At 38.3% G+C, this 16659-nt stretch overlaps 1 protein-coding gene across 1 annotated transcript in view; it reads right to left on the bottom strand.

Moving 5' to 3' along the window:
* Positions 1-16659, bottom strand: part of si:dkey-92j12.5 (multiple PDZ domain protein) — a 76530-nt gene that overhangs the window by 51967 nt on the left and 7904 nt on the right. Inside the window, exons 4-18 of the mRNA XM_038290326.1 lie at positions 12814-13026; positions 12494-12562; positions 12266-12388; positions 12004-12087; positions 8857-8964; positions 8644-8746; positions 8458-8549; positions 7753-7966; positions 7374-7448; positions 6704-6783; positions 6388-6534; positions 4878-5063; positions 4552-4713; positions 4064-4273; positions 885-1046 (exon numbers count right to left, since the gene is read on the bottom strand). Of these exons, the coding sequence (XP_038146254.1) occupies positions 885-1046; positions 4064-4273; positions 4552-4713; positions 4878-5063; positions 6388-6534; positions 6704-6783; positions 7374-7448; positions 7753-7966; positions 8458-8549; positions 8644-8746; positions 8857-8964; positions 12004-12087; positions 12266-12388; positions 12494-12562; positions 12814-13026 (2028 nt within the window). The remainder of the gene's footprint in view (positions 1-884; positions 1047-4063; positions 4274-4551; positions 4714-4877; positions 5064-6387; positions 6535-6703; positions 6784-7373; positions 7449-7752; positions 7967-8457; positions 8550-8643; positions 8747-8856; positions 8965-12003; positions 12088-12265; positions 12389-12493; positions 12563-12813; positions 13027-16659) is intronic.

Genomic DNA, 16659 nt, shown 5'->3' with positions numbered 1-16659 from the left:
ACAACTACTGTATCCCTAAAACTTTCAGAAAACCGGCTACATCAAACATAAAAAAATATTTCATGTTTTTCCAACCTTGTTTATTTGTTCTTCCCTCTCAAGTGTACCCTCTCCTAAAGTGATGAAGTATTATTATAGTGAAGGTTTTTTTCGGGAGTAAATACAAATTGAAAACCATTGACACAGGTAGCCTTGTCACATTTCTGCATACACTTCTAAAAGAAAAAAAGAGAAAATTGAGATCTTTTAAGTTTGACAGAAAGTAAAAGCAAAAATAAAGTCCTAAACCTTTGGAATGAGGGTGATTTTGATGAGAACATTGTGTAAAAGGCACTGAGCTAGACCTTTATGTCCTTGTTGAAGAGTAATAAGCTCTTTTCAGAGACAGGAAATTGTTGGCAATTAAGCAACAGCAACTACAAAACCTTGGCTGAGCAGGATCAAGCCAAGGTGACAATTAATGCCTTTGACAGCGAGCACTTTCTCTATACCTGATGCTGTGACACCAATACAGCCGGAGGTGAACTCCACAAGCTTAAACGGAATGAAGAGAACAGAGGCTGACATGGTAACCAGCTTCAGAAGAGCTAAAATGGCTACCCACAGAATTTCAGGTTTGCATGATAATGAGCAGTTCTGCATGATTCTCTATTGTTACCTGTAAGTGTCACTCATAAGATGCTTCCAACTGAGTGCAAAGCTTGTAGTGAAATCTCATTTACTGAATTCTGAAAAGTTTTCCATTATGAATAAAAAAACAAGATGACATTTGCTGAAATACAGCAAACAAATTATCCAGTTTAAATATGGTAATTTTGACAGTTTTGCAACAACTAGTGCTTTAGACGATTAGCTAGAGAGACAGACAGGTTTGTGTGACATACCGTGCAACACGGCTGACTAAAGCTGCTAACGTCGGTGTTCCAAGTTGTGCAGTTGAAATTGGCCTCAGCTAGCAGGCTGATCTGAGTGTGGCTGTCGGTGTCATCGGTCGAAGGCCGTGCACTTCGCTCTGCTATCGGTGTCAAGCCACCACACAATTCCAGCTGAGAGTAAAACAATCCAAATTTTAGATCCAGTTTGTTCAAAAAACACACTTGCACATAGAAATTTACAAATTATAGAAAAAAACAAACTCCATATGCTTCAAAAGTGAGTAAATGGTAGATTCCCAGACAGGCAGACAAGCTAGAAAAAGGTGACTGTAAATTAGACACTCCAAACTGCTCTCCCTGTACTCTCTCCATCTGTAGCGCGGCTGTGTTCATCTTCCAGGCGCATTAAAAATTCAGAAGGCCTGTAACTGGATTCTCTCCTCCATGTTACTAAGCCAGAGTACAGAACAAAAAGAAGAAATACAATGCGTTTCAGGGAAATCATTCATCTAAGCAATATTTTTTTCATAATTAAGGAAAAGCTTGTATGAATTATGCATTTGATAGAGATGTTTCACAACAACATCTAAGGATTTTTTCTTTAACAGATTTCATACAGATATTTTGTACAACTCTTATGTACAAACTCTTATGTACTCTTATGTACACTTATGTACAACTCCTGGCAAAAATTATGGAATGAGCGACCTCAGAGGATGTTCATTCAGCTGTTTAATTTTGTAGAATAAAAGCAGATCATAGTCATGACTCAAAACTAAATTCATTTTAAATGGCAACTGTCTCGCTTTAAGAAACACTAAAAGAAAACAATTAAAAAATGTGATAGTCAGTCACGGTTACCTTTTAAGACCAAGCAGATAAAAAAAAATTTGAATCTCTTAACTCCGAGAAAAAAAAAGATAGAATCACCCTTTAAATTTCCATCCCCAAAATAACACCTGCATCCAATTGGACCAATTGCTCGTTAGTCTGCATCTAAAAAGGAGTGATCACACCTTGGAGAGCTGTTGCACCAGGTGGATAGACAGGAATCATGGCTCCAACATGAGATATGTCAATGGAAACAAAGGAGAGGATTATGAATCTCTTCAAAGAGGGTAAATCATCACACAATGTTGCAAAAGATGTTGGTTGTTCACAGTCAGCTGTGCCTAAAATCTGGACCAAAAACAAATGACATGTGAAGGTTGTTAAAGGCAAACATACTGGTAGACCAAAGAAGACGTCAAAATGTCAAGACAGAAAACTTAAAGCAATGTTTAAAAACCGAAAATGCACAACAACAAAAATGAGGACCGAATGGGAGGAAACTGGAGTCAACTTCTGTGACCGAACTGTAAGAAACCAGCTAAAGGAAATGGGATTTACATAAAGGAAAGGAAAAAGAAAACCATTATTAACACCTTAACAGAAAAAAACAAGACTGGATGAAAGTCATATTCAGTGATGAATCTCGAATCTGCATTGGGCAAGGTGGTGATGATGGAACTTTTTCTTGGTACCGTTCCAATGAGACTTCTAAAGATAGCATGCGGTTTTCCACAGTCATTGATAATATGGGACTGCTAATCGTGTAAAGGCACTAGGGAGATGGCTGTAATTGGATCTTCAATAAATGCACAAATTTACGTTGAGATTTTGGACACTTTTTTTATCCCATCAATTGAAATGCTTTTTGTGATTGAACTATGTTTTTCAGGATAATAACGCATCGTGCCATAGAGCAAAAACTGTTAAAACATTCCTTGAAAAAAGACACACAAGGTCAATGTCATGGCCTGCAAATAGTCCAAATCTTAATCCAATTGAAAATCTTTGGTGGAAGTTGAAGACAATGGTCTATGACAAGGTTCCAACCTGTAAAACTGATCTAGCAACAACAATCAGAGAAAGTTGGAGCCAGATGGATGAGGAGTACTATTTATCACTCATTACTTTAAGTCCATGCCTCAGACTGCAAACTCTTATAAAAGGCAGAAGTGGTGCAACAAAATACAGTACTAGTGATGTGTAGGAGTGTTCTTTTGTTTTCATGATTCCATAATTTTCCTCAGAACTGTGTGGTTCTATAATTTTTTCCCCTCTCTTTGGCCTTAAAAAGTTACTGTTACTGACTACCACTTTTTAAAATTTTATTTTTGTGTTTCTTAAGGCCAGACAGTTGCCGTTTGAAAGTATTTTATTTTGTGTCATGACCATGATCTGCTTTTTTCTACAAAATGAAACAACTGAATGAACATCCTCCGAGGCCTGTGATTCCATCATTTTTACCAGGGATTGTATGAGCCACCAGCTTTCAGAAATAGTCTTTGGCAGTTTTATTTTCAACTAACAGCCGCTCTCTTTTTTAATATTACTTGTTGTGTGGTAAAAAATTCATGATCATTAGAGCTTTTTCAGTAAGACTTTTCTTTTATTTGGTTGGTTACAAATCTGTAAGAACTTCTGTCACAAAGTTGCTATAGCTTACAGTGTTAATAAGGTGACAGAGGGGGTGCCGAAGTGATTAGACTGCATGGAGAATACAGTAACTGTCTTCTCTTCCTGTTGCTGCACACTGCCCATCAACTTGTTGAAAAAAAGATTATCACACTTTTTTTGCTTCAATGAAAAACACAGTCAGCCAGGGTGTGGAAATAAAAGGGTGGCCACCCATCTCTGTTAATAAGCTGATGACAAGCAGCATGTCTGTTAAGCAGCTTGACAGCAAGGTGACCAGAGAAAAAAAGTCTGACTAATAAATCTGATAATATCGGCTTGTGTTGCTTGAATAAAGAGAACATCATAAAAGTAATAATCTGCCTAAAGGGAATATCACACCAATTTAGGATTGCGATTCAATCATAGAGTTGGTTAAGATTCTAGAGTTTGGAATAAACCAAGGTGAATAACTGAATTCAAATGTAAGCTGAGTTTTTGGTTTGTTTTATTACTACTAAAACAGCTTCATTTGCGAAAAGATTTGTATTATGACTTCTAGGTTTTTGATTCTACTGCTTAAAGATACTCTATTTACTCATAAAATGCTTAACATATTTCTAAATGTGTCAACTAAATATTGATTTTTGTTTAATAAAGTGTGTAATTATCAAAAAAAAAAGTTAAATAGTTTTTGGTGGAATCCTGTATTCTTTTAAGAAAAGGTATTTTCTTTCACCCTCACTTACCGGCAGGGGTTTAGCAACCCCAATGCGCACGGGTCCATATTCAGTAGACTTGAGCACATGCACGGCATAATCCAGACTGGAGCCCTCTAGGTCAGTTTCATTAACAAACATTAGTCGATCGCCAGGTAGCAAGCGGCCATCTTGATCTGCTACGCCACCAGGAACTAGGGAACGGATTATTAACACTGTTTTGGAGGCGTCCTCTGGATCCTAAAGTCATACAGAAAGTTCAAAAGGAATATTTCGTTTGACATAATCATGAGCAATTTGAGATTTATAACAAATGAGAGACAAATGCAGGTAAATGGTGCAATCACAAGAATTACTTTTTAAAATAAAAGCAGGTGAGTCAATTTTTCTATCAGATAACTTTTTGTAGGATAAAAGAGTGCTAGAAAATGTACAAATTAGAATTAAGACATAAAAGAAAAAAAAATTATCGTATCCTACAAAATAAAAGACAGCACATCTCCATTATATCCGCTGACCTGGTAGTCCAGGATGCTGAAGCCAAGTCCCGACTCGCCTTTTTCCAGCTCGACGACTTGGGCTTCTCTCTCCCACATAGCCAGAGGAGGTGACATCGGGGGCACACCTCGCTTTGTAATGTCTTCAGCTGTAGGACAGGGAATGACACAGCCGTGATCCAGCTGAGACAAAGAGAAGTGAGAGAGAGAGAGAGAGAGATAGAGAGGAACAATTTAGACAGCAAAAGAGATATGTGCAAATGTATTAAACAAAAGTCAAAGACATTTTAAAAGAATGCTTTAAAAAAGGAACCAAAGGATGATATTTTATCAGATTGCCCCCTCACCTTTTCATTGAACTCAGCCAGTAGCTCTTTGAGACTGAGGCAGACTTCATCATTTCCTTCTTCATCACTGTCATGCAGTGAAGGGGGGACAATGCGGGAGCACACCAGGTATACTTGCACTGGCAGTTCTTTTAAAATACTGACCACTTCTTTATGTGTCTGTCCAATGAGGGGGATTCCATTTACCTAGAAGGAGGAAAAAATACTGTTTTTCTTCTTTTTTTTTTCATCCATTGGTTATTCAACTCCATTAGTCAATACTTGGTAGCATCGTCTCCCCTATCTTTGCTCAACCCTCCAACCTGTGAGAAGTCTAAATAGAACTCAATATTTTCTTTAAAACTTTTTCATTATCATTTTCCATAAGGAACAAATGTTTGTAGTGCAGTAAAAATACTGTAGTCTTGTGGTGACAGATTTTTTTCCAACCGTACAATTCTTCCACTTGGGCCTATTGGCTGCTATTCTGATCACTGCCTCTCTAGGTAAATAAATAATAAATATAATTCTAATAAATAATTGAACTATATTGATCTCACATTGAAGAATTTTAACTCTGCATTTAACTCATCCCCTTGGGGAGCAGTGTGCTGCCATTGTGCGGCGCCCCGGGAGCAATGAGGGTATAAGGGTTTTCGCTCAGGAACCAAGAGTGGAGGCTGTGGGGATCAAACTGGGTACTTGCAACCTTCTCAGAGCACATGCACACTGGTCTAACCCACAAGGCCAACACTCCCTAGGTTTGCAGTTGTGCTAGTTTTTTCAACTTCTCACTCTGTTTTAATCTTGCTTTTAAATGTCTTGACAACTTTCTCCCTGATATGTCTGCTGTAATGTGTCTCTTCATGAAATTGCTGGATTTATATTTAGTTAAAATTAAATACCAGTTGATGCATCATAATTAGAAAAAAATCAGAGTGTTGTCTTTTCATTTTTGTTTTCTTTCCAATTATCTTGATGTTCTCTCATTTTTGTTGTTTTTCTTATATTTGTTCATACCCGGTAGTTTTTTTACTCTGTTTGGTTGGCCAACCAATTCCCTGTGTAATCACCAAGAGTCATTCTCCAAATTATCTTTATTTGACCATTGCTTTCTTGTTTTCCTCCTCTTTCGCTCCTTATTACCAATCAACTACATGCCCCTACTTTAGCAATCACTAACACAGCTTAAATACTGAACATTTCCATTGGCCATCTGCTCTGGGTAGTTCTCACTGTGATGCTTTAAGCCCTGCTCTCTGATCCAGTGCTTGCTGTTGTGTTTCATTTTCTCTTAATTCATTAAATAACAGTTTTATACCGACCTGATGCAACTCATGTTTGCATGTAATCAAAAAACAAAATTTTTTATCTTTTGAGTTTGTGGTATTACAAAGGTTCGTGTGAATGACTACATCGATAGACTGCTTCATTTTTTTTTATTCTCTGAAACTTTTGTTTTGCCTATATAAAATGGATAATGAATAAGCAGGGGAACTGAGACTTAAACAGATGACAATGTCTGAATTACCTCCAGTATCTCATCCCCAGTAAAGATTTTGCCACTTTGGCCAACTGGTCCCTCAGGTAAGATGGAGCACAGGTAATGATGTCCTACCCGAGCCTCCAAACTGATACCTAGACCACTTGTCTCACTGAACCTCTCCAGCTGACAGACCTACAAAGAGAAAAAAAGGAAGACATAAATGTCAGGAAACAGAAGCGTTGAAACATGGGCTGAGATGTAAAGGGTCGTTTTAGCTTAGTGTGTAAGCAGTTAGAAACAGGAAGTAAATCAGTTTTTAAAGCCCAGAGCAGTAAAGATTTTTTTCAAAAAGAAGACTTACTATCACTTCATATTTGTGTCCAACTGCATGCTGCCATCTCTTCCTCAGGTTTTCCTCTTCTTCTGGAGCCAGTTTCACACCTTTAAAATGTGCACACACAAAAGCACATCCTCCATATTTCACATACACAGGAATCCATAAAGTCTCCCTTATATACACACGTTGTTTAAAGGCCCACACGGACCAATCAATAAAAAAACGGGGTCCTATATGAAAAATCACCTTGGTGCTATTATAGAGAAGACAACATAATTCTCCTTGAGGCAAAGAAGAGTGTCGATATATCCTCCTTGCACAGGCATACACACTCTCACAAAAGGGTATTTATATTCACGTTCAGCATTTTGTGATTTCCTGACAAAGTTTTGCTTTCTGATTCATCTATTAGAGCCTAACAGCAATCATTGCCTATTTGTCTGCAGCCTCTAATCAGGCCCTAAAATTTCTTCTGTCTAAATAAAGTAATATATGCAAGCGGGGTGAGAGACAAATCATCTGGAATGAGCTGAATGAGCTGGATAAACACATGATTGCACAGAACTATAAATAGAGTCCCATCAAAGAGCATGGTTCGTGGCGCATTGCTGTTTTGTGATCCACAGCAGATCAGTAGACCGAGTCCTATGAAGTAGGTTCTGCACACTGTGCCGTGCGGAAAACGGAAGCTTACCCTCTCTAGGATCGTGTTGGGGTCGTCTGCTGGCATATGCTGCTCGCCGGGAGATTTCACGCAAAGACCTGATTCCTGGGAGATGGAGGAACCGTTTTAGCACACAAGGACGGATCAGCTCAGTGTTACACACTGTCATGCCTGTATCAGAAAATATCTATTTTTTTTCCTTCTTTTCATGCACAGAGTACAAAAGGTCATAATTTGCTCAAAGAAGCACCAAAATTAGAATTCAGTCTGAGTCTAAACTGATACCAGAAAACCTCAATCAAAGTATCCCTCAGCAGGGGAAGCTGCACAGGTTTATATCTGTAAAAGCCTCCACATTCTCATTTGCTCGGGAATAGATACACTGTCTGTTTTTATCAGTGCAGAGCACCTGTCTCTTGAATCTTGCCGAGTCCTGATTTGTAAGGGCTGCCTTCATGGAAGCTGTGGAAGTGTCGGAGGGGTTGCAGAGGAGGAACGGAGGGAAGGATGGGACCAGGGCGGATGGCCTTTCTCAGGAGCTTCAGTCTGACCACAGGACCGGTCTTTTTAAGCACCTCCAGGGCACGTTGTTCACTCCAGCCGTGAAGGTTCACACCATCCACCTACGACATGAGACGACATTCAAATTGAACGTAAAGTTATAAGAAGATACGTATGTTAACTGGATATATGTTAATAATCAGCATTATTAAATGTCCACTCATGCTTTAATATGTACACTCTGACATTTTGGTAAATCAGCAATACTAATCAGCATTAATATAACACAGACAGTAATTTTTTTGATATGTGTATTTTTTGGTTTAACTTTCAGCAGAGTTTTGGTTCTCACAAAAATGTTTCTAAATTTCTCTTCAACATGTTAAGAGATATTTATCTACATAGTGGGGATACGATTGTAAAAACGGAAGCTGTTTGTTGTCTAATCAACTCCCCTTGTAAAAAATGTGCAAAATTTATGAAAAATCCTTTTCAAATAACTGAAATAAGCTACAGGGCTTGGTTGAACGTAGAAATCAGAGCTTTGTTTTTCCAGTTTACTGTAAAACAAACTAAGTAAAACATTCTTTTTTTTTTTTTTTTGAAAACATACAGAAAGGAGGATGTCTCCAACGCGTATTTGTCCATCTTGATCTGCAGAACTGCCTTTTACAATTCTCTTCACCATCACGCCGGTACTGGGGACTGAAAAAAAAAAAGTTAAATTCAAGGGTGACTTTTGCTTTCTTTTATTGTCTGCAGGCCATTTTGAAATTCTGATATGCCTCAGCTAAAATACCTGTGTTCAGGTCTCCTACATAGCTTGAGACAGAGAAGCCAAGGCCCCGGCTATTTTTAGTAAACTGGACACTGAACTCTTTGTCCTTATTGGATTCATTGGGCTGGAAATAGGTGAAAAAAAATGGGAAAATAAAACAAAAAACATTTATTACTTTGGCTAGAAATATCACTAAAAAACACATAGAAAATCGCAGATGGGAAAGACACAAACCTTGTCATCTGAGCTGTCCTGGTTCAGAGCAGGGGAGGAGAGGTAATTGGGTTTGGTAACATCCCTTGCAATAAGGAGTTTCACCCTGTTGCCAGCATTTCGCAGCACCTGGACCAGGTGATGGTTTGTGAATAAGTTAAAATGAATACGTGGGTTAGCATGCTAATAAAAAAAAAGGAAGAAAGATTTTTCTGTATTTGTAGCAGTACTCTTATTACAAACGGAAATGAAGATGAGTTAAAACTTGCTGCAAGATACTTTCTAGTCATTAGTTTTTCACCTGATAGATAAGGACTTTAAATATAGACATTTGGTTAGGTGAAAATAAAGAACTGCAGAACCTTCCAAGGTCTTCATATGCCTCAATCAGTTAATAACATTTTGTTATATCACAACCTCCTCAATATATTTTAGTGGAATAGAATTTTAACTGAAAGCAACAAACAATGCTTGTAGAGTTATGTTGGTTTCTTTCTCCAGCTGTCATTGGGCAAGAGGTGGGGTAAAACCAGGACAGGTAGTCAGTGCAACATAGGTTAAGCCTCCTGCAGTAGGATAAATTAACCTAACACCAAGGTTGTTTTGAGTCTGGAAAGAAGTCAGAGTGACTTAAGAGAACCTAAGCTTCATGCAGACAGTACCTAGCCAATACATTTGAACCCAGGAGCCCCTTGCTGCAAGGGTAAAATTCACTACTGTGCTGCCTGCTGAAACTTTTCACTGCAATCAAAGCAGTGAGTCTCAGGTTATCTCTCTTAGCTTTGCATAAGACTTAAACAGAGATTTAAACACAATATATTCCCCAAATGAAACTTTGTAAAACACCTAAGCCTTGAAAGTATTTACAGCAGTTGCCTGATCTAGTCTTGACACAAACTCTTTGTTGGGTTTGGATGATTTCAACAAATGAAAATTATTTAACATAAACAATTTGCCTGTAGCTCTGGCTGTATTTCTACGACCATTATAGTCCTGGCTGCCCCTCCCTAGACACAGAACACACGCTGTGCATAGAGCTGCAACTTCCAACACATTTTTCACGTGTGCAATGAATGTGCATATACACTACACTACGAAGCAGAAGAGAGAAAAGAGACCACCTGTAATCAGCCCGCGCAATGATTGTCAGCACTCCACATGTGACCAATCAAATGCTGGCCGCACATGTATGCATGCTATCTCTTGATGAACTACAATTGGTGAAATATTACAGTAGCAGCCATTCAAAATGGCACTTTCCAGCAGAATGACAGCAAACTTCCAGCCACTGGAGTGACCGCCCTCCTTCTCCTGGGGGTGCATGTTTTTTTACTCTGACTCCACCTTTTCACTGAATTACAGGTTGACCAGGAGAAGGTGCTTCTCTTTAGATCTTAATGTCCACAAATTCTGACAGAAGGAATATTTTGGTACAAAGATTGACATTTAAACAAGGAGTCTCAAAGGACCAGCCAAGGAAAGTGGTGAATGGCTACTACTCTAAAATGTCATCCAATTGACATCATAAATCTGGTCCAAGCAAGAGACAAAACACAAGGAAGCTCATGCTTCCCTTGAAGGTTGGTGTGTCGTTGCATTAAAACCTTGTGTCACCAACACCCAAGTTGCCACTCATTAGAATGTGGTCAATGTAGATTTCTAGTTTTTAAACAGACCATCTGTTACCACATGTTGCCTATGTTCAATGAATACTTAGGGTGCCTTTCACCAGGAAATCCTGTCTTTGTTAATAAAATGGCTTTATTCTAGTCATCACATAATGGCAACATATTCTCCCAAACGATCAATGGATTTTTTTAAGCTGCTCCGGAGTTACCATGAGCGTCTTTGCTGCTTAAAGGAGAATTCCGGTTTTTAACACTTTTAGCCCATTTTCTGTAGTGTCCAGGATGAAATCGAATGATCAACACCAAAATTTTGACAATTGGTCCTGTCTCTGCTTTTTGGCTCATGCAGAACCCCCCCCTGGCTGCTTCAGAATGGCTTCCATAGTGCATGTCCGATAATGTCCTTAAAACAACCTTAAACGTTCTTTTTTTTAAAATATGCTACTCACCGGGTCGTCAGCGCTGTTCAATGACGTTCCAAAAAAAGTTTCGTAAAGAAAAAACGTTCCTGTAGTGTTTTATTTAGCATTTTGTAAATCCCATTGAGTTCTGTTGGAATAGTCAATATTCCCCTGCCACCGGAAACGGAAATGGGGCCTGTTTACACAGTTGTAGTCTTTTCGCTTCACTCTGTGTACTCCGACGTTGAGAATCAAGAATCCGCCTTTCGTATTCAATTTTCAGAGTTTTTTAAAGTGTTTAAAAGAGACGTTAGCACCTCGACGTGGCTTGTCACCTTTGTTTCACAGTTAGCACCTCGACAAGGCTTGTCACCTTTGTTTCACAGTTAGATTATGTCTTGGTAGGTTTGCAGTTGTCTTGTGCCATACCCTTTACTGCTGCTTGAAAAGGGGTTTAAGGGTTTGTTTTTAAAACCTAATCTTCTATATTGCTGCCTGCTGTGTTTCTTGATTCTCATGTTTTTTTCTCACTATTATTCTCTAACAAACCTTTTGGGCCTTTGCAAAAAATCTGTATATGTCTGACATTCATTTCTACACATGTGGAATGCACTGACTAATTATGAGGCATCTGGAGACAAGTAGCAGGTAGAGACTTAATTCATGCCCATGGTCGAAATTATGATGGGGGGGCAAGTATTTTTTAGCATAACTAAATTCTGCTTGATTGCCCATCCAATCACAGACCCAATTCACTGGTGCATCAGTTGTTGGTAAAGTGAGCTTCTCAGGAGTAACAGCTGTGACAACCTATCACACAAGAAAAGAAGGTGGGCCACTCAGGTTTTTGTGGGTGGTCTAAACTCAAGAAGACGGGCTTCAGTTTGAGCTGCGGTTTTCTGCTTGGTCCTAGTGCTCGACGATTGTCTGTGTACTGTAGCATAACATTGTGTTTGGACAGTAAATTGTGCAGGCGACAAAAACAGACATCTGAAAAAGTGCAGGGGACATTTCCCCTCGTCCCCTCTCAAATTTACTCCACGCTCATGCCGTACCCTCAGTCTATAACATTAAATTACAATAATATGTATAGAAAATTGCGAAAGGCACTGTAGATATGATTTATTAGATTTTGGTACCTGTGCGACTTCTTCACTGCTCATGGCTGCTAGGTCTGTATCTCCAATTCGCAGAATTTGATCTCCGCTACGCAATCGACCGTCCTGTAAAAAATCATTTCAACAAACACGTATTTTTACATAACGTACATACACAAAACAGATTTTTTTACCAGTGCATTTTGTGGTGCGTGACAAAGTAAACTACTTTCTTGTAGTCTTCCCCTTAGGTTAGCCTGACTTACTCCATTCTAGTTGTTTTTAGATTAACGGAATGATTTACCCTTCCTGCTGCACCTCCAGGTAAGATTGTCTTGACCATGATTCCTGTGCTTCGTCCTCCTACGATGCCAAAACCAAGTCCTTTCCCGTCATTGGTCAGCTCTATTATCTCAATATGACGCCTCTAACAGAGCAGAGGGGAGGAAACAAAGCAAGCGAATGAGAAGGAAAACCTAATAAAACTTTCAGTAGATTTAAAGTAAAACCTCCTATGTAATGTTCACTATACCTCATGTGCAATAGCAGAAAGGTTTCTACCCATCGACATTGTGCGAGAGATACGAGGAGGAGTACAGTACTGAAAACAATGAGTCCCATATGTTAGTGTCAGCTTTATAAGAGCTAATAAAACTATCATCTGATGCAACTACAACCAGGCATTATTTAAATAATCAAAAAAGAACAGTCAAATATAAAATGTGACATTCCAGATGGTACTGTGGTGAAGGAAGAAATTATTTGGTAGCTTTGAGTTGGAAGGTGTTAAAAAGAAATTGGTCTCTTACAAAAAGAGCTCCTTCCTCCTTTATTATAGGTGTTTTTACATACCTGAGATTCCAAGTGAGAAGAGTCTTCTGGGTAGATATCTGAAAAGGACAGCTCCTGCGAGCCAAGAGAGGAGTTGCTGCCATCCTTGTGAAAAGACCTTCTGTTCTCCACAGCCCAGGTGTATGAGTCACTGTGGCTGAGTGCCTTCAAGCCAACAGGTAAGTCCGAACATGGACCACAGTTTAGGGACACTGACTTGGAAACGCCTTTCCCCTAGTTAGATGACAAGATGTTTAATTTGAATCCAATGAAATATTAGGACAAAAGGAACACATGCAAGAGGAGATTGAATTTATGAGGTCTGTAGTGTGGATAAGAAAGAGATGAAAAGAAACTGAATGGATTAAGAAATGAGAACTATGTGAGGTAAAAACTAAAAAAGTGCTAAGAAATGCAATAATATACAAAATGACAAGAAAAGAAAAAGATTAGTGGGAACACATGTGAGCCTATGAGTAATTTTCACTTCTGTTTAATTTTTCCTTTGTTCTTAAGATTTTCAGCTACAAAGTTGAAAGAGCAAGACAGTAAAGGCTTATCTCTGATATGAATGACACTGTTTAAACTGCTTGTCAGAATCTGTGGTTAGTTGTCAAGTTGAGCCCCCCTGCTTTTCTTTTCTTTTAAACTTTCTCATACACATAATGTTTAAGTGGCTTTTTGTTTTTTTTTTGGTTTGTTTTTTTGGGTTTATGAACTACCATGTTAATTTGACCTATTTCAATACTAATAGAAAAATATGTGCAGGAAGATACATGTTTTTTGAGTTTGCACTCAGAACGTTAGTAATGCTTGCGCCTTATTTACCACGGTTAACAGTTAACAAATCTCCTGTTACTGCAGCATCTGAACTCCACTCTACCAGGGAGTTCAGATGCTAACTTCTTAAATGGACTGTACAGTACATCCCTACCAAGTGTGGTACAAAAGTTATCTCCAACTAGAAATATATTTTTGTCAAAATTTCCCATTTCATCAAAAATACAAAAAAAAGGCCCAAGTGCTTCTTCCTGCTGTCTTTATTTTTTACAAGCAGCTTTGTTAATATTTAAGCTCTGTCTATCATAACATCTGATTTAACTCAGCAATAGTTATGTCTTTTTTGTCAGCTGTTTTTCCCCCAGGCTGTAAAATTAACAAATAGCAAATAGGTGAACAAATCTTGAAAAAGAGTAACTTAGACGAGCTGCTACCGCAGAACTACAGTTGAATCTAAAGCTGCAGGACACCACACCTCAAGGACCATAATTTTGTAACACTGCTCTACAGACTTTTTGCCATTGTATCAATCACCCAAACTTCTCAGGTTTTATGACTAAAATCTAATCTGTAATCCCAGGACCAGAAACAAACATGGAGAAGCTGCTTTTAGTTCTTAAACCCTACTATTCTACAATAAACTACTAGAAAATTGTAGAGTGCAGAAGCAGTCAGTGCTGTAAATCCATATTAAAAACGTATTTGCTGGGAGTGGCAATTGAATGTGCCTCTAAACACTGTCAGTTAGGTTTGGATCTCCTAATTTCTTTTCTTTTGTTTCATTTACTTTTATTTTTATAATCCTATCATTCTAATTATAAATGTTTGTTCTTTTAAATGATCTTTATGCCAGTGTAATGTTATTTTCCTATAATGCTTCTTTCTTTTTACTTCATGTACAGTGCTTTAATGTGTCTTGCAGCTGAAATGTGCTATATAGATAAACGTTTTGGCCTGTCCTTCTATTATTTGGAAAGGTGTGTGCTTGAAGGCAAAGCTAAGTTCCAAATACCAAAGACACCATGGCTGTTTTGGTCTAATGTTCTTCCCTTAGACAACACCTTGAAAAATTTAGAGCAAGAGTGCATTTGCACAACATAGAGCTACTGATAGTGTACATGTTTTGGACCTTCCCTAATCAACTGAGTGTGTTTTTGGAAAAAAATATTTAAGTTGAGGTGAATGCAGACTGATTTATGGACACACCTGCAAACCAAAGAGTTACACTGAAAACTACTTCTTCAATGGCATCATTATTGTAGATCTTACATTTGTAGGAACACTGCATCAAACCCCCCACATCACACAGAAATCCATCCATTCATCCATTTTCTGACACGCTTTATCCCAAGTGGGGTCGCGAGGGGTGCTGGTGCCTATATCCAGCTGTCTACAGGCGAGAGGCAGGGTACACCCTGGACAGGTCACCAGTCCATCGCAGAGCAACACAGAGACAAACAGGACAAACAACGTCACACACTCACACCTAAGGAGAATTTAGAGAGGCCAATTAACCTAACAGTCATGTTTTTGGACTGTGGGAGGAAGCCAGAGTACCCAGAGAGAACCCATGCATGCTAAGGGAGAACATGCAAACTCCATGCAGAAAGACCCCAGGCCAGGAATCAAACCCGCAACCTTGTTGCTGCAAGGCAGCAGTGCTACCCACTGTTCCATTGAGCAGCCCTAACACAGAAATCTTGATATATAAATTGAATCATTTATCTAATCACACATATATATGAATATAACCAAATAAATACTGTCCAAGAAATCAATCCTTATCAGCACACAGATTTATAGTATGGACTTGTCAAGCTTTAGTGCCAGTACTCTTTGGTAACTCCCCCATTTATTGTCAATAAATTTAAGACATTGCAGCTGCAGCATTCCCTACTTTTAATGTACCTGCTATGGTGTTATCAAATAAGATGGTGGTAGTTAAGGGGAGCTATCTCCCTGAGCCATTAAATAAGCATATGCAAAAGTGAGATAAACTTGTGGAATTCTTCACACAGCATAATTTGGTTAAAGGTAAAGTGTTGGTATTGGATTTACTGTTAATAAAATGAAACTGCAGCTAAGTGTTGTTATTCAGCTTAGGCTGAAATTTATTCTGAAAGCCAGCTCCACTGTCAAGCAGTGTCTTTAGAGCAGATCAGAAAATTTCAGACACATGGCATGCATCAGAATATTTGTTTACCTGCAACAGAAGATGGATAAGTTTTAAGTAGCATATTTCCGCATTCAGTAAACATTTTGACATGCATTTTCTAAGTGTATTTCCCACCCTGCACTCTAACACTGTGACACTGCAGTCAAAAAGATTTTGAAAAAAATAGGTGATATTTGCTCATGCTATACACTATTTCATCAGTACAAATCCAAGACTTTATTGTGCTCTACTGCCATGTTGCTTAGAAAGGAAATATGCTAAATAGCTTCAGGCTCCTGCAAGATTGCTAATTTAATGACTCTTGTGTGTGAAGGCTATTAGGTATCTTATTTGGGAAACACCTCATCAAGCAGTTACCAAGCTATGGTAGTTAACACTAACGGGTGAGCTAAATGTCTAAATGGTGTCATAAATGTCCAAAAGATTAGATTTAAGAAAGGGTTTGTGAGCCCTCCAGTATCAGCAGGATTGTTGCACAGCTTATTTATGAAATTGTTCTGAGCATGCAGTGTACAATATTAAAATACCCATATGTTGCAATTAACAATATGAAAACCTTTCTCACTTTTCAGTTTATTTAATCACCTCCTCTGCAGGCTTAGTGGGCTCTCCAGATTATAAACTTCTAAACTAAGAATGATGATGTGTTTTGACACAAGTTCTGCAAAAAGATTTTTGTTCATTTGTTTTCTGCAAGGCCCTTTTATATACAGACAAAATATTTACATTGGCACCTTAAAGATTTTTTTCTTTTTACTTTTTGTCCTACATAAATGCTTTATATTTGATCTACCTAATCTTAATATTGGACAAGGTAACCTGAATTAAGGCAGAAGGTAATTTATAAATACAATTTGTTATGTATCAAGAGAAAAAAAAGCAGAATGTCCAAAACAACCTAACACTATTGT

This window comes from Cyprinodon tularosa, unplaced genomic scaffold, assembly GCF_016077235.1.
Source record: "Cyprinodon tularosa strain WSP-4 unplaced genomic scaffold, ASM1607723v1 ctg279, whole genome shotgun sequence".
Taxonomy (NCBI): domain Eukaryota; kingdom Metazoa; phylum Chordata; class Actinopteri; order Cyprinodontiformes; family Cyprinodontidae; genus Cyprinodon; species Cyprinodon tularosa.
Note: the sequence above shows the minus strand (reverse complement) of the source record. Positions and strands in the feature narration are given on the sequence as shown.